The following is a 23,733-nucleotide window of genomic DNA, read 5'->3' on the forward strand; positions in this document are numbered from 1 at the left end:
TCATTATACCACATGAATCATGTACAGTTGCTCAGTGTCTCCATCTAATGGCTACTAAAAGAATTTCAGTCAGTTAGATGCAGTTCACAGCCTGCACCACAGGGTGCCAGTATTGGACCGTGACAATTTTTTCACGGTGGCTGAAAATGCATGGGATGGACATGAGTAACAAGATTTTATGGAACAAGAATGTAACCTAGAAAACACCTCTATTAAGCTTATAAGAATTAATGAAACGTTGCATGCTATGACCTTTTTCTCATCCATTTTGAGGCACACAACCCAACATTTATAAGTATGTTCTGTAATCTTACCATTGCCAGTAATTTTCTTACAGACCCACAATCAGTATCAGAAATTCTTTATTGGGCCGTTACAGCAGGAAATCTAGGAATCTAAAAAATGTTTTGACTAAAATGTATCTCTCTATTGAATTTACCTCCTTTATAAATCAGAACCAGAATCAGAATCACTTTATTTATTCCCAGGGGGTAAATTTGGGCTTTACAATCGCTTCCACACAGATTTTAAACACAAAGAGGTAAGATGAATAAACAAGATATAGGGATGACATATGTAAATGTAATAATATAGAATAAATAGGAATGTAAGAAATACATCATTAAGTACAGATATCAGATATAGTAGCATGTATAAAATATGAATAGATGCGTGTCTAAACTATGAACATGTGTGCATGAAGTAGATTTTTTTAAATTAAATAATAAATAATGAATGGTGTATATATAGCGGTGAAATAAGTCCACAGGTCAGACAGTGTCTGACTCTCAGAGGGAGGAGTTATAGAGTTTGATGTCAACAGGCAGGAACGACCTCCTGTGGCATTCTGTGGTGCATCATGGGGGAATCAGTCTGCCACTTAACCCCTCAACATATGCAAGCTCGGTCATACTGCAATTAGGTTTCTTTACCAGTCGTTTTAAGCAGATGCTAACATCAAATTTCTACAATTTATGATGCACATGATAATAAATTAATGAGATTCATGCCATTGTGCGTGAAACAAGGATTCAAGCTTCTAGCAAATCTCAGGCTACACAACAACTCATGTGACTTCAAGCAATACATTCTCCTTTACTTTTTTCATTATCATAGCACCCTGGAGGCGTCACAAAGAAAGAAAATGCATATAATTGACAATAAATATAATGCTTCCCAACAAATACATTATACAATTGAGCATTGTCTTGGTATAAACCGATTATACATCTGTGCACTTGTAACAGCTTCAGTATGTTTATATTTGAATTAGGCACATGGACTTAATGTAGGTAGGCTATTGGTTGATAAACACAAAGTTGTATCACCTTTAAGATTATTAAAAAAATGACTTTACCAGGATTCTTATGTCTGTTGAATGATTCACTATATGACTTAAAATAAATTGATGGGGGGGGGGGGGGGGGGTCTTTTACTGAACGCTAAATCCTCTATGTACGGCCCTGTCTGGGCCATATTTGCGTCTATTGAGTTTGCTCACTTAAAACAGCCTGACTGCGCCTTTTTTTGAAATTTGCTCACCAGCCGGCCGGCGCTTTGCTCAGCTCAGCCCTTCACGCAGTGACAGATAGCTGTCGGTCTGGACTGAGGGGGAAGGCTATCTCGGAAATAATCTGCCCACGCGTTAAGCTGCTTTATCCCCGCCAAGCCTCAGTCGGTCAGACACGGCTGTAGCTCAGTGACCACTCACAGGGAAGTCCGAATTAGAGAAAGAAAAAGTGACACAGGCTGCGGAGACAAGTTTGAGAAATCTTTTTCAGGGTGATAGGTTGTGGATGAGAGCAGTGTGTGGTGGTTGTTTAGCATACATGGAGACTTGATTGGAGGTCAGACAGACAGAGCTGAAGCTGAACCTGTTGCCGTGTGCGCAGTGTTGGATGAAGGAGGCAGACAACAAGTACACACTGGGGTTTTAACCACAGCAAGAAGCTGGCACGCGTGTTTCGGGCATGGACAACATTGGATTTTGGATATTCTTGATAACAACTTGTGTAATTCCTGGTAGGATGATTTTTCTTTTCTTAACACCTGTTCAATAATAATTATGTAATTGATTTCTTTGTAGATAATCAAACCTTCACATAACAGGAAACAGTACGATTTTGCGAAAGAAAAATTGAGGATTCAGTTTACAGTTAAAGCTGATCAATAACTGAAAGGAATTAAAAACAAATTAGATGTTTTTATGTATGTATGTATGTATGTATGTATATATGTATGTATGTATGTATGTATGTATGTATGTATGTATGTATCTATCTATCTATCTGTCTATCTATCCTGACTGTTTGTGCTGTTTTATGGGGTTCAATTTTTTCCCTTTACAATTTAATAATTCTCATTGTAATGGATTCTCATTGATCCATTTCATCCTGACATCCCAGAAGTATCAAACTTCTCCCATCTTCAAATCAATCCTCTGATATCGTAAAAGTGTTATATAATGACAAAAGCTATTGTGGCAACATATGGATGTGTAGAGCTGCAGGGACATCTGCTGTGATTGCTTTTTTCACTCAGTAAGTGATAAACCCCCCTTTGCCAGTCAAGCAGTAATTTGCTGCTGTGTGTATGTGTAAAAACTAAGTGTGAGGTTGCACCATGTGGGATTGTCATGTTGAAGGACAGAGCCTGGATTAGAGCTGTACAGGGAGCAGGAAGGGTGTAACATCATGATTGCTGCCAAGTCTCAGCCCAGCCTGCAGACTGCTGCTGATGCTGCTGCTGCTGCAGTGTATCTGTCTAATGCTGGCTGTTGCACACTCAGAGCACCTCCACAGGTCTCTGTCAGGTGCGCCCTGCAGGTTGACGTGCCACTGATGTTTTAAAAGTTTGCAATCCTCAGCCACAGAAAGCCGCAGAAAAAACTGGCTGAAACTGACAGACATCCTCATACTTCTTTCATAATCCGGAGTCCAAAGCTGGAACACACAGACGCTCCCCTACAGATATAATCCAGCACAAACACACAGCCCTTCTGTCCTCCTACTCATTTATTTGTTCCTTTAAATAACACTCCTCCAGAGTCTGCCTATTTTAAACCAATATGTTTTGCCATCATTGGCTTTCAGATGGTTGATCTTCCTCCACAGACTATTTTCCCTCCTTCATCCTTCTCTTGGGTTTTTATTTTCATCTCATGTCCCAAAACATAGATGCAGCAGCAGCAGCAGCAGCAGCAGCAGCAGTCATTATAATCCTGTGAGCTGCACGCTGATCACCAGCCAAGTGCACACTCCATGCTTCTGCAGTGCCACAGAGATTACACACCCACACAAACATGCACTCGAGCACGCATGTGCACACAGAATCAGGAAACTCAATCAAAAACAATGAGAGATTAAAATCGATTTAGAGGAAAATAAGAGTAGAATGAGTATTTTATCAATTTCAGGAGAAATTGTAAAGGAGCTCACATAATTTGGCAAAGTAGATGCCTCAGAGTCAGAAGTTTTCGGTTAAGAATTATAAGAGAGATGCAATTAACCCCAGTTGTGGCACTGACATTTTGTTATCTCACAAAGCAGTGGGACGTCTTTCAGGCAATGCACAGCGATGCATTTGCAAGGTTTGAGTTCAAGTGTCATGTGTTTTCATTTTTTGTGGGTGTATGTGTGTGTGTTGGTGGCGGTTGCTCTTCACTCTGCTGCAGGATTCCCTACATTGTAAGTCACAGGGCCAAAGACTCAAACACAGCGTGTAATCCCCGATCAATCACAGATTTGATGGCCTAAAGATTAAACAGTTAATCTGCCCTCTCCTCTTTCTCTCTCTGGGTTTTTCATTTTCTGCTCTGTAAGAGGTCTAAGGCCAAGTGAGCAAAGCTGAAGGTAGATGTAGTGTGGTCAGCTTTAAACGTGTTGTTATCATCTTTACTTACTTAACTTCCCATACAGAAGAGTATGATCAAGAGGAAAATGATGCGTGCTTTATAAATGTAGTTCTGGAAATATACTTCTAGTGATGATATTTGCCTTAAGAGAACAGTTAGCTTCTTTTATATTCTGGTCTGCATTTTCCCCCAATGTACTTGAAAATTCGATCAAACTGTACAAAATCCAAAACAAGGGGTTTTGGATTTTTTGATGAAATTCCCTTTTTATCCATGTGCACATTGTTAGGATCACTTGAAGATCACATGAAGAAGAGGCCTCAATTTGTCCCAGTGTTTAAAAAAAATATTATTACTATTATTTTTTAACCTATTTAGAGTTAAGCTTCATCATTTGTCTATAGGCCTCATAATGAGATCGAGATCTTTTGCCTCTCCACATGATCATCCTATGTAATACAATTGCCTGCTGGAATGTAATTGGACAATTAGTTCTCAGATTCATTTGAATGTTATTTGAATAACATAATGTGTCTGTTACCTGAGACTCCCTCCAGAGGTGTCACAAACTACTTGCGTTGGAAATTAGTCTAATGTGAGAACCATTGTTTGTATCTAAAGATGAATGATGCATCAGGTGTTGGTATTTTGCACTGGAGGAGCCAAAGTTGCACAGTAGACTCTGCTGTGGGTTTTATAATAATAATAATAATAATTTATCCTTTATTAATCCTACACACACATAGGCTGAAATACACACACATGCACAAACAGGATCCTATGGACATGCATTAGCAGAGGGGGGTCAGGGTGAGGGGGCTGCCCACAGAAAGTGCACCAGAGCAGTTTTGGGGTTTGGTGTCTTGCTCAAGGGCACCTCAGCAGTGCTCAGGAAGTGGACTGGCACCTCTCCAGCTACCAGACCATTTTCCGGACTTGGTTCATGCTGGGACTTGAATTGGCGACCCTCCAATTCCCAAAAGTCCCTACAGACTGAGCTACTGCCGCCCCACTTGCAGGCCCCTCTGCTAACCACAACACACCTTTAACTTACTTGCAAGATCCCTCAGGTCAGTTGAAAAGTTCACAGCAGAAATTATTCTTGTTTTGGTTTCAAATAGACCCTCACAGTTATGAAAGGTTCAATGACTCTTGTTTCCTCTCCTTGTACATCCTCTACTCTGCTAATCTTGTGCACAGCGAAGCCGTGTTAGTCAACATAACTGTCAATCATGGCACTGAACTCCTTTTTATAACAACAAATTGTAAATTAAAACAAAGCGTGCAAACAATTGGATTTTAATCAGCATCAAAACGAACTACTTAGTTTCGACCCATGTCCTATCTGTTGACTTGGAGGAGACGAGGCTTCTGACGTATACTGCAGCCAGTCACCCATCTTTTGAAACAGTCTATGGTGATCCCGTTGTATTTCTCCCAGATAGATGTGGTTTTGCGGCACACTTTTGTAAAAGCTTGCAAAGGCAAGTTGTCATGAAAATGTAAAGTCATCGTAAAAAATAAAATCATCTCTGTTTCTGGTACAATTAGGACTAAGGTCTTCCGTAGGTTTGATTTTTGGCTACTGTAGCAGAAATGATTAAGTTAATAAACTTTCAGGTTGTGGGTTTACTACTCATCTAAAATGTGATGAGTGGACACAAATGTGGAGGCTCACAGCACTCTGTGCCACACAGCTTGTAAAGCACTGCCATTGTTTTTTTAATAGAAATATAAAAGTCTGGTATCATGACAGCCCTATAAATGTGCTAGTGTTGCCAAAATTTTTATATTATTTTTTATATCTGAATACTACACAATCAGTAATCTCATTACAAAAAAAAAGCAAAGCTTGCCTCTGCCCCTCTGTTGAACTTGGACACATGAGAAAAGGTCATAAATGGCTGTCTACATAATGAATATAATGATGAAAGATGGAGGATATCCTCTCAGGACATAAACAAAATGCCCATCATCACGCTGTGATGCACCTGCTGTTTTTGCATGGTGCACATTCAAGTGTGGAACAATATTGCTTTTGTTTGTTACATTCCCATGTCTGTCTCTCTCCTGAGTGCTGCTGTTTATGGATTATTGTTGAGGACTGCTGAGGTCATTTCCCATAGACTCAACAATAGAAGAATGTGAATGGACAGGGGAGAAAAAGGAAGGTGGGAGCGATGGGGGGCCAGTGCGATATGAGTGTGCTTGTGTGTTTATGTTTGTGTTAGAGCAGTAGGCTCTCTGTCTGTTCTGCCCTCACTTAAAGCCCCTGATAACCTCAGCAACAGAGATCAGTGTGTAGACTGAGAGGGATACGAGTGTGAGTGTGTGTTTGTAGGCGAAGGTTCAGGCACAAGATTTTACCTCCCTAAAAATGAGCAGAACTGGTCGAAATTACAACCTGAATCGCTACATCAGCTGTGATTTATTTACTGGTTTGAGATATTCCTGTATTAACTATGGAAATAAATCTCCTAGAAAATATTCTCTAAAGATTTATCTTGACATTTAAGGAAATACTATTATTCACTTTCTTGCTTAAAATATGATGAGAATATTAAGATCACTATCTTATGAAGCTTTAAAGTCAGCAGCAGTTTTGCTCAGCAAAGCACAAAGACAGGAAAGAGATGGAAACTGCTACCCCGTATCACAATCTGCTCAGCAGCCACATACGGCTCAGTATAGAGCCGGGTGGTAATGTACCATACATTTTCAGAGATTTAAGAAAATCACTGCATCCAGACGAGACATAGCCCTTCACTTAAATGCTACAAAATAGATTTTAAAACTCCTGTGAGGATTTTTTTTTACCAGGTTAGGAAACTGTCTGATATTAATATTAACACCTCTTTGTGAGCTACAAAAGCAAATGAGACTATCAGCATCAAGATTGAGTGTTCTTATATACTTATTTTTAATGCTCGAAACAGCTGCCACAGGGTAAAAGGGATAACCAGCATTTTGCAGAACCTTTTCTTTTTTTCCACTGCAAAGATTTTCGTTGAATGATACATTTGACTGTTTAAAGAAAGCAGATATACATTTTTCATTTTCAAAAAGAGACTTCTACACCGCAAATGTACAGGACAAGATCTGCAAGAAGACAACTTTGTTCACAGTGGGCACCAAATAACACAAACCTAGCTAAAGTTCCTCACAGGAGCTTTAATCTTGTGGATATTATGTGTTTATCACTGAGATTCAGAGGTGCCAGAATCTGAGTTTACATTGTGTAGACAATTTCCACTCATTGAGCTGTGTGTTTCCTCTGATCCTGACCTGTCAATAGTATGAAAAGCCCTGCTTTATTTGACACTTCATATTATATCAACCTGTTAGTTTGTCAGTAATGGTACACCTTTAAGACTTCTCCGTCTCTTTTTGAAAGAGCTTTCTAAACTCCATTGTTGCATGCTATGAAATCAAAGCTAAATTTGATTTGGGGAGGGTGGAACATAAGGCAACATTTAAGACTTTTAAAAATATACGTCCTGCTCTCCATCCAAAATCCTTCCTGTCACGCTAAGCTCCGCTTCTGAAAGCAGATTTTTTTTTTAAGGTTGTACAAAGGATGGCCAAGCTAACTGCTGGCTTTAGCTTCAAAGATAAAGAAATGTTATGCACTGATATTTTTATTATCCAATTCATGCCAAAAAACTAAGCAGTTAACCTCACAAATGATCTGCTGCTATTTTCTGACTACAAGTGTAATATTTATTTGAAGAGTAAGATTCAAATGCTCCATGGTGTATGTAGTATTCCAGATCTCATTTGTTTTCTCTTTTGACGTTGCAGCCAGATCTAAAATTGATGAAGTAATGTGATTTAAGCACAATTAGCGCTTAGGGTAAATGGTAAAAAGTCTACCATGATAAAGTGATTTAGCATATTTTTATCTGGGTATGAATGACAATAGTATGTTAAACTACAAAAAGGTCTTTCTTTCTGGAGTTCAAAACGAGCATGCAGAAACACATTTGTGACGACTGAATCCAAAATATTTCCGAGATATCAATTTGAAACAAACAGACCATTTTATTACAAATTACCTAATGCAGATGCTCTTTAATATCCTTAATGGTGTAATCTACTTCCACCGCTCGCCTTCTTACATCCCAGCGACCCACAGCTGTTTATATAAAGGGACACGAAAGGCTAAGTGAACTGCTCTAATATGAAACTATTAAAGTCATTGAGCTAACAAAATAGATTCAAGTTGTACACGTTATCATGTGATGATCATCATATTTTTGGTGATTGATGTCAGCAGAGCAGACATCTGTGTGTAAGTGTTTGCATGCAAAAATATGAATTGTATGCCAAATGCATTTTGGCATTTTAATTTATTTGTCTGCAAATCCCCCCCCCCCCAAAAACAAAACAAAAACAACAACAAAAAAAACAACAACAACAAACAAACAAAAAAAATGAAGTTAGGAATTAGTGCATGCTTCAGTAATTATCTAATGGAGGCTTTTTCTATCATTAAGAGGATATAAACTGCTGTAAATGGAGACAAATATGATGTGCCGCTTTTCTATGAATATCAAAATTCTGTCTGCCATCAGTTGAATTTAATTTAAATGCTGATTTTGTAGTACAATGTTTAAAAAAACAACAACAAGGAAAGTTATCAGCATATACTCACACATTGGCAGGTGAAATATCCCTCCTAGTTCATGGGAAGTTGAATCACTGGTATGTAAAGCAATCTGCTTGATTTATTTGTGCATAGTTTGGATTCCTCTCTGTATTTTATAGTTTGTTGACTTTCAATTATACAAAAGTACGTCCTTGGTTGTTTCTTTTAAAGCATGCTCTAATGTTTTTTAGAAGCCATGTACAGATCAATAAACTTAGTTTCTCTTCATATAAATAAATTCTTTAAAATACAGACATTAGATTTTTGTAAAGTTGGTGTTTTTTTAAGTAGATTGTCTCTCTTCTTCACTCTCTTTGCAATAAGAGGGAAGTCAAGCTAATATAAAAGTAACTTTAGTAATATCAGTAATAAAATACAATGTTATTCTACCGCTCCCCACACTCACTGATATTGTTTCTTTGAGAATTTGAAAAAGGTTGTTCCAAAGTTTTAAGCAAGACGATGCCTCATATAATACTAAAGTATCAGAATCAGAATTCTGAAATTGGATTCTGCTTCTGATATTTCAATCCCAATGCTATTTGATAGCTATCAGAAAACATTCAAAGAGCTAAGGTTTTGGCAAAAAATTTTAAAGCACTTTTTAAAATTTTAGTTGAAGAACCAATGGATTTGGGACTTTTCTGTGTAGTTACTGTATCCCGGTAAATGTAAGATTCCCATATTTAAGAGGGACTTTGATAGGTTCACAGAATTGTTGTGATTACATGAATGATGTAAGCTGTGGTGTCAACAATGATGTAAAGTTGAAGTGGACCTAAAGTCGAACCTTGGGGTACACCACACTTTCAGCAATGCCTATCAGTCGTACCAGTCGTGGGATGTAGTTCTCAAGCCTGCAACAAGATAGAATCATATTATTTTAAGATTTTCTTAAGCGGTACAATGTATAAATAATACATATCTAGCTAATTCTCATATTACCAAGTAGTAGTGAACAAATCACAACTGATCCATGATCTGTTCAGATCAACCCTTCACATGCCATGCCTCTGGCCGCATGTGATCTGGTTGATCTAACTGCTTATATTATCATTATATTCATAATTCAAGAATTGTATGTGTAGACTAAAGCCTAAGAAGAAAAATAGAGAATGTGATACATTATTAAGACAATACATTTTTTTGGTCTGACTCGGACCAAAATGTTGTTAAACATCAAACTATTATTTCTATTATGTGGAAATTTAAAGCCGCATATCTGCACGTTATCGTCTTCTTTTGTTTTTGTAATGTGCGCTCGCCTTTTGGAATTATGTATCCCTTGAGTGTTACTGTAGCTGCTGTAGAGTGCTGCAGATGCTGGGGCAGATCTGTTTTTTATACTCTTAAAGTAGTACCTCTAGTACTAAGTAAAACCTCTCTGTGTACCTTTTATTATTTTCTAACTAAGTATATTCAGTAAGACAAACCCATAAACATCAGTAGTACTGAAATGTTACTAGAAAGACGTCAATGAGCATTACAGTACTCGAGTACTCAAGAACTCATACCCACCCCTACTTTTGAGACCGGTGCAGTTGTTCTAACAAAGATCAGTAAACAGTGTGTTTGAAATTGATGTTTCTCTTGTAAGATTGTAAGGTTTGTGATTATTATGATCTTTCAATGACGATGTGATTGTGCAAAAAGTACCTGCATAAGTTTTAAGAAACCTTTGTATTCAATGTGTTTAAAGAGAAACACACTGACTGTTTGGACAAAATTCAAAGTGTTCACCAATATATGTTGTCAACTGTTGACAGAGGAGTATCAATTGACCTATTAGGGGCTTTGTTACTTATACATGAACATACCCAGTATGGCAGCAAGAGCATGTTCAGCTATATATTACATGCATTACAAAGTCTACGCATCTTGCCTTCTTTAAACCTTCCTGCCGTTTAAAGTGAGTGCAAGGAAAATGACAGAAAAGCAGGAGATTTAAATGCCAGCACAAAGGAGCACTGACCCCACTTCTGCTTAAGGTTAACCAGCCTGTGGAAAAATACCATAGAAAACCCTCAATTTTCTTCATAAATGTATCATTGATGTGTTTCTGCTATAGGGTCTGATAAAAAAAAAAAATCTTCACAATGAATTGCAGTCAAGGTGCCAGTGCATAAAAAAATGAATCCCAAGAGTCATTGCAGTCATACATCCTTTACTAATGCTCACTGTGTAAACCTTTATAAATGGCACAAGAAAAGGTTAAACTTCATTGTTGTTCATTGTATCCCTGCAGGAAATTGCAAGTCGAACCATTTCCCGAGGAAGCTGCTCGAAACAACTCTGGGTTGAAATATGAATATTACTTCATGGTTAACCAGAGGACGCTCTCAGAGATGTGAACGGCTTTAGTTTTGCTGTCAGCCTGGGGTGTTTTTGATTTGTTGCTCAATGATAGAGACCAGGACATTCATGGTCCAATCAATATTCATCCATTAATAACACGGAAATATTGGACTACATGATGACCTATGGCATCTAATATCTGTTTTGTTTTTTAAATACAATATGTCAGACATGGAATTCCCCCCTGGGTTACAGTCAGAGTATTTAATTCAGCATCATATTCATGTATTAAAATTTCCAGTTGCCGGCTTTATAGGAACAAGCGTCTACAAAATGTAAAAATAGCCAGATGAGGAAAGGTCTGTTACGAAAAAGGCACCTATTTGATTTTTTCCATGAACAAACTCAGGGCTGCCATTAAATAGTGGCTGTTTCCATAATTATAACTATTGAGTGAGCAACCATTATGCTGCTGTGTCACATGCAAGCACTCAATATGCACATCTCGGTGTCTTTCATTTCCTGTTACTAGACTCTAATATCACAGTGAGCTCTGAGAGATGAAACTTTCAAAGAGAGATGATAAATATATCTTAGGAGGAAAAAAAAGGGCTAGTGATGATCTTGTTTGTGGAATTAATATAATTTATATAACAATGAGGATATGTTGAAATTTTTCATTAAAATGTCATTTTAAAAAGTGTATTTGTCCCTATTACTAAAACTAAATATAGTAAGTAAACAAAGGAAACTAAAAAATGGTTTTATAAGGGTTAAGGGCTTAGATTGTCATTTCAACAACTAAAATGGAAAATATCTGCATGCCTTTCTGTCCCCTTAGCAAACATACAATTTGGCTCTTCCCACAATAAAGGGAAAAGGGGATTTTAAAAGGATTATGTATAAAAATAAAAGGATTTCTTCAGTGTACATTTTTTTTTCTAAAAAGTTAGTAATAATAAAGAAAAATATTATAAAATAGACTTTGGGTAATATGATCAAAGATGGCTTATAGTTTCTGACTGAGGTACAATAGCATCAAAGGTATCTGTCTGTGTGTGATCATGTGTGTATGAAAACGAGAGCAGCAAATGTCCTGAGCTGTTTGGTTCATTGTACCATCATCGTTCTTTATTCTATAAAAATAATTATTTTACTCCTCCTGAAGCCAGATTAAATATATTGTTGCTTTTAGTTTATCGGACAAAAACACACGTGACTCACGTACGCTCAGAAAGTGGGCGTGGTGCAGCTGTGGATTTGTTAAAGGAGATCAGTAAGTCAGTGGGAACAGTAACCGAACAAATCATGTTTATTTATACCTCGGTCTAATCCGAAACCTTTGACCCCAGCTCACCTCTAACGCTGCTAAAATGCATCGCCTTTGACAGATCAGCTCACTTTATCTGCTCAACATGCTGTGCTGACTGTGAACAGCTTAGAGAGTGCCAGTCTGATGCAGCCAACATGTGTTTATTTGTGGTCTGTGTGTATTTCTGATGTGTTTAAGTATGTATGTGTGTGCCAGGCATAGGTGAAAGTGGTTATCTTTAACCCTTGTGTTTCTCCTCCAGGGATAAATGGCCAGACTGTGGAAATGGATGATGGGAAGTGGGGGTATGTTGGCTCAAAGGTGGATCTTCGTTGTCGGTTCATCAATAGTTCCCCGCCTGTCAAAATCTCACAGGTAACACAGTCGATGGCCCACCTGAGCACGGGAATCACTCCCAATTTTTTGTAACATTGAAGAATGACATCATAAAATAAATGACCTGATGATAAAACCGGATTGAAAAGACAACTGTTCTTCCCTCGCATGTCATACTCAGTTGATAGCCTAGACAGCGAGATAATCACTCCGTCAATTAAATACGCAAGACAAAGATCAAGGGATTAAGGTCTGGAGTGGAAGCTTTGTTTTTGTGTCTGGTAATGATGATAAAACAACACATTTTACATGTTTACTCTAAGATATTTGTGTTCATATTAAACTGTTCACCAGGATAAGAAAGTATTTGATAATAATTAGAGTGACTTGAAATGTAGCTATCCATGACTGGACCTCAATCCGCTTGTGCTTTGCAATTTAAAAAAAAAACAGAACTATCTAGTTGTAGTTAGTCTCATGACTTCCACAAAATGTTTGCATCTATACCAAATCAAAGTCAGATATTGCTAGCGATGATATAAGCAAGCAACTTAAGTTAGCCAATTGTTTGTCGCGTATCTAATCGGACGAACATTAGCATCGTAACATTAGCTGATAAACTTATCTGCAAAAGGAAGCTATAAAATATACAAACCGGAACAACCTGAGGAGTCTGGATGAATATGCTGACATTAGCAATAAGAGACAACATTTTGCTACGTCAGCTAGATAACAGGCTCAACCACTAGAAAACGAGCTCGCGTGGGCCAACCACATAAATGTACCTAATAGATCAAAAACTTTTCAAAAAAAACTTTTGTTTACATTATTTTTGCCTGACTTGTTCAATAGAAATCTAGCTGATAACACATTTTTGTGCCTTGTTTGACTTTGAGAAATAAGTCAACAGTCTGTTTAAGGCAACCTGGAAATACAGGGAAGGATCTAAAATACAATTTGATAAATAAACTGCTTCATCTCATGAATGACTTTGTTAATAGTAGCTTTCCAAAACCTGATTCTTAAACATCTAGTACGGCGCATTGTTTACTTCAAGATGCTACATTTAATTTGTGTATGACATTGCAGAAACAATATGACAATATAACCCCAAACCTAACAACTGTTTATTATCAACTGTGGTTTAATTTCAAAAATTGATCAAAGTTTGTCAGTGTAATGTTCATATTTGTAATCGCTCCTGCCAAGTGGAAAGTAAAGTCAGTTATTACATCTAATGCAGGAAAGAGTCTCTGATGAAATAAACAGCACTATGTAATGATGAGAGGAAAAAATAGTGCATGTTTGTCTCCATGTAATTTCCATTCAATTAAATACGGGAAAATGTCATTTTGCAACTATAAGAGGGGGCATAACTGAGGACTTAAAATTATGTATTTTAATAGCAGACTGAAGTCAACATTCATTTGTTGTTTATCAATGACCCGAACACTATCCATCCATCCACTGACGATACTCTAGGGCTGTAGCCTATTCTAGCTGTCATTGGACGAGAGGCTGGGTACGTCCTAAGCCCAGGGCTGACCTATAGAGACAAACAAACATTGACACATAGACATAACGTTAGGCAATTCAGAGTCACCATTTAAACCAACGAGCATGTCTTTGGAATCTGGGAGGACATCAGAGGACTTAGAGAGATCCCACACTAGCCTAGAGAGAACACGTGAATTACACACTAAAAGCTCCTATCCAGACAGTTGGTTGAAACCAAGAGGCTTCTGGCTGTGAGAAGCAGTGCTAACCACCATAACACTGTGTCCCTTCAGTAACTTCCATTCTTCTCTCTCAAGGTGACATGGCAGAAACTGGTGAATGGCACCAAGCAGAACGTGGCGATCGCCAACCCCTCTCTTGGTGTGTCTGTTGCCCCGCCCTACAGGGACCGAGTGGTCTTCAAAAACGGAGCAGTGAGGCGACGAACTCCAAATCTAGAAGACACCACTATCACCTTTTCCTCGCTGCGTCTCGCTGATGAATGCACCTACATCTGTGAATACACAACGTTCCCCGCAGGGAACAGAGAAAACACAGTAAATCTCACTGTCTTCGGTAAGACGGATGTGTAACGTTCTCGGCATTAAGTTGAAAACTGTGAAACATCACTAATCTTAAAATACTCAAACTGTTTTGTTTTGTTTTTACACCAAGATTTAAGTATGTATTAAAACATTTTAATTTAATGAGTTAGTCACTGAGTTTGCAGAAGCTTGAATTTGGAAAATGCTGCCAGCTTCTAATCAAAACTAACAGCTCCAGGCTCTAGCGTCATGTTTACTTGTGTGCATTTATTCACTTTTAAAATGTTGCTTATAGGTTATAGAGGAAATCAGCCCATGATTTAAAAATGCTATGTAGGAGAATTCTCTTTTAATTGATAACGTCAGACCTATACTCGCATAGGATGAACAATACCTGTAGGACACAAATATTGGCATTATAGCTTATAAAATTGTGACTTAATTCAATCAGCTCCATTGAATATAACGCTTTAAATGGGGCGCTGGTGGTGCATTGGTTAGTGCGCACGCCCCATTTATGGAGGCTGTAGTCCTCCAAGCGGTCGGCCCAGGTTCGAATCTGACCTGTGGCTCCTTCCCCGCATGTCATTCCCTGCTCTCTCTCTCCCCGATTTCTGACTCTATCCACTATCTCTACAATAAAGGCACAAAACGCCCAAAAATAAATCAGAATATAACAGTTTAAATGACTTTGATGCGAGCAAATCGATTACCAAACCAAATGCTGTTTAGATGTACTTTAAAGAAAATGTTAAATGGGATTAACCTGTCAAGAATTTGAATGGGCAGGTGTATGTTAAAAATAGATCAACATCATATCTTTGTTGTTTTTCACTACCTCAGTTCGCCCCACAACTCAGATGAGTCTGTCCACGCCAACCCTTGTGGCTCGCTCATCCAATCTGAAAACACCAGTGGCCAGCTGCGTTTCATCCAATGGAAAACCACCTGGCACAATCAGGTGTGTGTTTATGTGTGTGTGTGTGTGTGTGTGTGTGTGTCTGTGTGAGTGTAAAATGTATGCTTTAGTGGAGGAAGAGGAGTGTTTGAGCTCCTCATTTTTAACTCTGTCATCACAAATCAGGACACATCTCTGTGTGATGACACTGATTCCGTGTTGATGTTGTGTTCAGGTGGGAGACCAGGGTGCCAGGAGAAGTGACAACCAGAGAATTCAGAAACTCAGACGGGACATTCACTGTTCAAAGCGACTACATTTTGGTGCCAAGCAAAGATACACACAAGGAGACACTCACCTGTGTCACCTCATACAACGAGGAGGTCTTCACTGACAGTGTCACCCTGGATATTCAGTGTACATTTTTTTTTTCTCACAGACAACATTATGCACATAGCTATACAGATTTAACCAAGTATGAAAGCTGAATTTTTTTTTTAAAATTTATTTCTAATCAGATGAGCCAGATGTTTCAGTGGATGGGTTTGATGGAAACTGGTACCTGAACAGAGAAAATGTCCAGCTGAGCTGCCAAGCTGATGCCAACCCAGCCGCCTCTCTGTATCAGTGGCGACTGTGAGTACAACTCTGTTTGTATGCGTTCAAATTTAATGATAGGGTTAGGTCATTTTAATACTATGAGATTAAGGAGGTTATTGTCAAGGCATAGACTACTTTCAAAAGGGTGACTTTAAAATATGACAAAAAAATGTATAAAAGAAATGTCCAAAAGCTGAATAAATCCCTCCCTTTCTGTATCATAAAATTAAGTTGCAAGGTGGACAAAGTGTGGATTGAAGTTTGTGTCCTACTTGCACTTTCTTTAAGTGTTATTTTCTTATTTATTCTTCAGTGTAAATGGCACAATACCAAGCAATGCAGAGATCCGAGAAAATATCCTTACCTTTAAAGGGCCAATCACGTATGAGGTCCAAGGCACCTATGTGTGTGATGCCACCAACAGCATTGGGACGCGATCAGCCTCTGTGGAGGTCAGCATTATAGGTATGTTTACCTGGGCTCTGGACGAAAACTATGACTGCTACTGATGTTACTTATAGTTGTAATTAAAGTGTTTCTTTAAATGCAAACATCAGTTATAGGGAATCATAACGCTAACATGAAATGTGCTTGATGTTTTCTTTTTAGAAAAGCCACTACCACAGATTGCAACAGGTGATGTCATCAGCGTAGTTGCCTTATTACTTGCTGCTGGAGTGCTCATGGGCATTACGATAACAGTCCTGGTGCTCAAAATAAGAAGCCGGAAAGACGACTCCTCGTATGTAAACAGTCCATTATTTCTCCCTCCATTTGTTTCCTTTGTTTGCTGGTTATTCCTTTGTAGACCTGTTGTACCCTGGAGTACCATCCTCATCTTTTATTCTCTTTTCCTCCTTGATCAGAAATGACTCTCCGTCCAAAAAACTGTCACAGCCGATAAGGAAAAGACCAGCCGATGACATCCAGGTACCTTTGAAATGCCACATGTTCTAAGAGTTGCCAGTGTGCTCAAGTGCATCAAAATAGAAAATACAAAAACTGCCAAAGCCAAAGGGCATTAATCCCATAAGGCCTGAAGGCTAAAAGAAGCTCCGAACGAGTAAATTTAAACCTGGTCACAGTCGGTAACCTACTGATACAGGTCAGTGGTTTCATCATGTCAGTGGGTTGGAAAAAAACTAAAAAATAACGAACTTGAATGCCACTTATTTTTTTATCAGTGTGTTTAAGATTACAAAGTATGTTCCATAATCTTTGCCTTTTTTTAATAGTTTCTGTTATAATTAACAATGATGTAGATGATATAAATTAACTTTAACTGGTGTCTGTGCTCTTATAAGAAGGATACATTTAGAATTTGTCCTGCTGTAACAGTAGAATAAGAGAAAGTTCGCAAAACAATCCATACACATTCACATAGTCCTTAGTAGAGGTTTAATGAGGTTAAAAACTGACCTGATAAACACCTGTGTTGGTAGCTTCAGTAGTGTAACTCTATCATAAGCATTGCTTTACATAGATGAACAACAGTTTATCATTACACTGTTTTTTTTTTGTGGAATTAGGCTCTGTACTATACCAGAGCTTGTTAATTAATTGATGCAAACTGTAGGACCAAAATGGCTTCATTCTAGGTGGAATCTGTGTGATCAGAGGAGTTGTGGGTGAAGTGCTTTACAATAATGTAATTTAATTGTGTTGTACAGTTTTAAAGACTATAGTTTAAATAACCATTCAGGAAACAGGTATGTTAAGCTGACACATTTAACGGGAGGATGTCAGATGCATTTTACTGATCAACTTTATGGTGTTACACAGCAGTAAAAAAGTGTTTACTTTCACTAATGGGTTGTGTGTACTCTGCAGTATATACAGTGTTTTGAATGCATGTTTTTCCCCAAAAACTAAAACATTCTGACAATTCTTTAACCAGCATTGTTAACATCATTTTTTTTTAAATGGTCTTCTTCTCCTCTTCTTAATTGATGCAAGGTTACCTTTCATGCTCCTGCTACCTTTGAATCAGTATAAAAAAGCTTGACATTTTTAGTAGTGCTGTGTATCACTACACCTTATTTATATGAGTGCTAACAATGGGAACCTGTATAAATTAGACTTAAGCCTTGCTTGAAGGATGAAAGACTTTTATCTTGGTGTCAAATCACTGTTGTCCGTAAATGTAGTCAATTGAATTTATAAATTCTGCATTGACTGGGATACTTAATGATACAGCTCTCTTTTACTTGTGCTGTCAGTGCCTACACATACCAGGATGCATTGTGTTAGAGGTGCCACTACCTTGAAGATTCTTGCATTGGCCATTTAGTCTAGCTCATAAAATTAAGGCGGAATAACTGAATTAGCCAAAAAACTATAAAATGTATCCCCATTCATAACATTGTCCATCCATCCATTTTCTTCCACTTTTTTCCGAGGTTGGGTCACGGTGGCAGCAGAAAAAGTAAGTCAACCCAGATAACCCTCACCGTCACAACGGTTTCCAGCTCCTCTTTTGGGAATTTGAGGCGCTCAAAGGGCAAGTGGAGTATATGAACCCACCAGCGAACTCTGGGTTTACCCCACGTTCTCCTCTTAGTTGGGCGTGCCCATAAAACCTCAGAAGAGACACATCCTAATCAGATGCCAGAACCACCTCAACTGGCTCATTTCCATGCAAAGGAGTAGCAGGCTTGCCCCAAATATCTCATCTCACCCTTTCTCTAAGGCTGAGCCCAGCCACACTCCGGAGGAAACTTGTTTCGGCTGCTTGTATTTTTGATCTTAATCCTTTGGTCGCCACCCATCACTCATGGCCATAGGTTAAATCAAGAGCTTTACCCTCAGGCTAAGATCTCTCTTCATCACAACGTTTCGGTACAATGCCCGCATTACGGCCCACACTGAGCCAATCCTCCTGTCAATCTCACGGCCCCTTATAACCTCACACCGGGGTAAACAAGACCCCAGTATACTTAAATCCCTTCACTTGGGGAAAGGACTCCCCATGCGGAGGTAGCACTGTTTCCCAGGGGAGAACCATGGCCTCGGTCTTGGAGTTCCCATCCCTGTCATCCCAGTTACTTCTGCAAACTGCACCAATGTCTGCTGGAGGTCCCAGCATGGGGAAGCCAACAAAACCACATCATCTGCAAAAAGCAGAGATGAGATTTTGAGGCCCTCAAACTAGAAACCCCACCCCCCCGGCTGCGCAAGCACACCAGTAACGTGTCTGACTTTGTGCCGAGGATGCAGACACAGCTCCAACTTTGGTTGTACAGGTTCCAGATGGCCCGTATAGCAACAGACCCGGAACCCCATATTCCTGCTGTACCTTCCACAGGACACTGTCATAAGCCTTCTCCAAGTCTACAAAGCACATGCAGACTTGATGAGTAAACTCCCATGCCCAGGGTTTTGCTTTCCAAACACTGAAGCCACAGCCCTTGAATCAACCCCGATACCTGTCAGGTTAACCAAGCCCGAAATTTCCACCAGTTGGTTCTAAGGTTGCCATCACGACAGGCACAAATGGTCTACTGACTGCCACTCCTACAAGCCGCTTCCACAATAAAGACTTTGAACATGAACCACTCAGAATCCATGTCACCAACCTCCCCCGGATGAAAGCGATATTCTTTTGGAATTGGACAGGGTTCCTCACGGACAGGGTTCTCTGCCAGATGTTTCCAGTTCCCCCGCAGTACACTTTAAGGCTTACCAGGTCTGTCCAGCAGCCTTCCCTGCCGTCTGATCCAATTAACCACAAAGTTGAACATCGATCTTTAGCCCAGCCTGTTCTGGTACAAAGTACACTTATGAACACCGCTATGCTCAAACATGGTGTTCATTTTGGCCAATCCATGACAAGCACAGAAGTCCAATATCAAAGACCGACCCTCCCCTTACCCAAAGACTAAAATAACAATAAAAGATGTTTCTCACAGTACAATACACCTAGCTAGAAGAAAGACGATACAGCAATTCTGCAATAATTGACGTATTGCAAGAAAATACTATAATGATTTGTCACAATATTTGATTAACTAAAGAATATTAAATGCCCCTAAAAAGGTCAATTTCACCTCTTTTCACGCTTCAATCTCTTATCATTTCACTGTTTTCTGACTGTATCCCCCTGTCTTCTTCTGATTCTTCCTCTTCTTTTAACCCGCTTGTCTTCTTTATCGGCCATGTAACTTCAGCCAGGTTACCTTCATGCAGGTCATACACGCTACCATGAGGGGTTGGGCAGAAGTGACGCATCTATTCAATTGGCTGGGAAATCTGTTAAAAAGAGAGCTATTTTTTAGTTAATATTTGATATTTGGCAACAGTTATTCTATAATCATTTCATACAAATCAGGATGACGATATATTGCCTAATCAATTTTTTTTTCCTTAGTATTAACTGTGCACCTTATATACTTTTCCAATTATTGAGCCTTTGTATTGTTTCTCATAGCGCACCATGTTTATCATGTCTGTCGTCTCTTCACAGCATTCAGGACGATTTTATGAAGAACTCCCAAACACAGCTGACTACGTGAGCTACAGGCTGGCCTGCAACAAGGAGGACTATCCTGAGCCCTACTCCCCTCCCATCAACCCTCCTCTGTCATTTCTGCCCCAGCACCCTTACCATTCATCACACACAACCCCCGCAACCAGCAGCAGCAGTAGTAACACCATGTCAAAAAACACTTTCTCTCCTCCTCCGCACACCACAGCTATCTTTAAATACCCCTCAGTACCAGGCCTATCTTCACCTCCCCCAGGAGTGGGGGCGTATACTTTTCCCAAAGAGCAGTATGTCTGAACCGGCACTGAATTTGTCTCAAACTGAAACTGCTTCAATGAGGACAGATGACACAACACGATTTTTCCCCAAACCTTTCCTGTAAGGGAGATTTTGTTTGACCCTGGACTATCAGGCGGTGTCTTTGCACCCTCTGCATCTTATTGGACAGCTCCGGGGGGCAAAGGACAATTCAGCTTCTGATGTCAGACTTTGAATTGAGTCCCATTTTTAAATATTTTATTGTTTTGTTGTGTCTTTTATTATATAATCTATTTTGTGAAAAGGGAAGATTGTGGGACCATGATTTAATGTCATTTGAAAAATGTATATTGAATGGATGTATTACATTTGATTTGCAAATGCTTACAACATTATTTATTATTTCTTGATCTCCGATGTGATCCACCCCTTACTTTATCTGATATTGTATATATAATATACAATAATAATAATATAATATAATTCTTTAACTCTGAGGCCCACTCTTTTTATCCTGCAACATTCATACCCATAATCCTTTCACTGTAGAACAGCGGAACTCACCTTTTCATTTCCTTTTGTATTTTGTATCATGCTTTTCTTTGCATTTGAAAAAAAAACAACACTGAAGAAATGGTGTTGTTTCATGAAATTTATGTTTTTATTCATGGTTTTAGTTTTCACTGAGATTGGTTGTTGGATGAGCCTTGAATTTTTAGCATTTAAATAAAAATGACCATGTTAACTTGTGTTAATGGTGACTGAAAATATGAAACCATATACTTACTATTCCACACTCTTGCCTTTAAAAGTCTCTTTGTATACAATGAAATATCCATTAACAGTTACAAATCTGCTCTGGGCTCTTTTCTTGATGTTGTTAAAGAGTAGTTTGGATGGTTAGTTTATTTGTAACCGTATCAGCCAGATAAATCATAATGTTGGTGGTCAGTTTTCTTTTTAGGCTCAAACTGAAATATGCCTTTTTAAACTGTTAGATTGATTGTCATTAAATGTTGTACTGTTGTGAATGGCCTTAAGAGGATGATTGTTTCAGAAGTCCCTCCAGTAGGTCAAAGTTCCCAATTATAATTTGCTAACTTGCAACTACCTTGCTAACATGTAATACTGAAACAACAAACATTATTAACTTATTAATCACGTTACCGTTGTCTATGTAAATGAGCATAGTAGCATGCTAACCTTAGCTTTGAGCTCTAGGCACTGTTGTGACAGTACAGTATCAGACCTACTTGCGTGTCCCATTGACTGTACAGGCACTAATTATTCAGGATTAGCCTGGTTGCCATTTTTTATATTGAAAACTGTCATAATAAATCATCTGTTCCTGTTTGATAGGGTCAAACAGAGTTCAGTATAGGGATTTGTTGTGGCTTCATAAGCCTCTGGTATTTGGTGTTTAATTATAAAATGATGTGTTACAAATTTGAGAGTATGGTTTATTATCCACAAAAAATAAAACAAAACAAAACGTCATTATTATGAGCAAACTACATTCACTGAAAAAAAAAATGTTTTCTTTTTTTTTTCCCGAAGCTATGGAGTCATGATCATATTTTTATGGACGTTTAAAAACAAAGAAATAATGTAATGCTAGTGCGTCCAATTAGAAAGTAAAGAGGAGAAGAAGCATACTTTTGGTGTCCCATGTTTCCGTTCCCATACAGTTACCACTTTCCGGCACAAGTTCTATTGGAAGGCTCCATCAGTCTGCTATTATGAATAGATTCTAGAAAGTCAGCCTATCGCTGCCCGTATGCTGATCAAATTCATGACAATTAATTCACAGCTTCTTGAGCAACAAGTAGTGTCCAGTTTGTGGGACCTCACAGACTGTGAACGTCCTTTTGTTTTTTTAAATCCATCATTTTTAGCTGCATCAGTCTGTTGCGCAGCAATGCTTAATTGTCTAAGCCTTGGAAAGATCTGGGTCACTATCAGAAGGCTGGTAGACCTAAGAGCTGTGTGTTTACTTAAATCTTTTTCTCAGTTGTTGAGTTTTACAGCACAAAAATAAGAGTAGAGTGTAAAGATTATGAGAATGTAATGGTTCTGCATATTCGTTTTTTAAAGTGGATAATAAACATAAAAAACTGCCATTGTGATCAACCATTGAAGATAAATAAATACTTATGACAGCATCTTCCTGTTTTAACTGTTTCACACATATAGTGTAATTTCACTTGATTGTTGTGTTATTTTTAAATAGATATGGCTTCTCCGTCATTGTCTGTCTTGTTTGATTGCATTTCAGTCTTTGCCAAGGGAGGAAAACCGATCCCTGTCCTGCATTCATGCATGACACACATCTCACATTACATTCTCATGGTTCCACTTAACATGCTCTCTTTATTCTTTCATTAACACAGAAACGCACATCAAGTAGATCTAAAAACACTGGACAACAGTAACTTGATAGACAACTGTGTGTGTTTGTGCAGCATCAGCACATCATTCACTGGACACCACCGCTTTATGTCTTTAAACTGTGGCTTGCAGAGTGTCGAGGTCACAGCATGTTGCATGTTGTGAGGAAACACAGACCAACTCTATGAGATGCCAGATTTCTAAATCTATTTTAATCCTAATCCCATCAGTACAGTTTACTCTGCTCTCTGGTCCTCTGAAATTAAAAATCTGAGGTTTGTAATTTCACAACGCAACCAAGATCTGATTTTACTGGGAAAAACAGATTTTCATTGCCTCAAAAATTAATTGCAAACTTTTATTGTTTGTGCAGCCTGAAAGACCTTTACGTCCCTAAGCTTGTAGAAAAAAGAAAAGAAAAAGAAATACGGATAAACCTTGTTTGACTCCCTGTTTTTCATTCCTTATTTTTGTGCACATCCCCTGCAGGCAGGCTGAAAAGAAAATTGTTTGTATCTGGATGAAGAATTCATCATTCTGCCACATAGCAGAATTAAACAAATCTTTGATTACTCCAAAAATCATTATGATATACTCAATGAACATTGATTTAATTCAAG

The 23,733-nt window shown here is 38.5% G+C and overlaps 1 protein-coding gene across 2 annotated transcripts; it reads left to right on the top strand.

Moving 5' to 3' along the window:
- Positions 1-1,485: 1,485 nt before the first annotated feature.
- Positions 1,486-22,887, top strand: LOC109998229 (nectin-1-like). 2 transcript variants are annotated; one of them, XM_065963257.1, is made up of 11 exons: positions 1,486-2,022; positions 12,371-12,483; positions 14,259-14,517; positions 15,330-15,447; positions 15,620-15,801; positions 15,903-16,020; positions 16,298-16,449; positions 16,594-16,726; positions 16,851-16,914; positions 18,384-18,409; positions 20,447-20,640. In XM_065963257.1, exons 1-11 carry the CDS (start codon positions 1,971-1,973, stop codon positions 20,493-20,495), a joined length of 1,266 nt encoding a protein of 421 aa, XP_065819329.1. In that variant the 5' UTR covers positions 1,486-1,970; the 3' UTR covers positions 20,496-20,640. The 2 variants fall into 2 exon arrangements, with proteins under 2 accessions (XP_065819329.1, XP_020508656.2); XM_020653000.3 differs by lacking the exon at positions 18,384-18,409 and having other exon boundaries at positions 1,493-2,022; positions 20,447-22,887.
- Positions 22,888-23,733: the final 846 nt, after the last annotated feature.

The sequence above is a fragment of the Labrus bergylta genome, chromosome 14, assembly GCF_963930695.1.
Source record: "Labrus bergylta chromosome 14, fLabBer1.1, whole genome shotgun sequence".
Classification (NCBI taxonomy): Eukaryota; Metazoa; Chordata; class Actinopteri; order Labriformes; family Labridae; genus Labrus; species Labrus bergylta.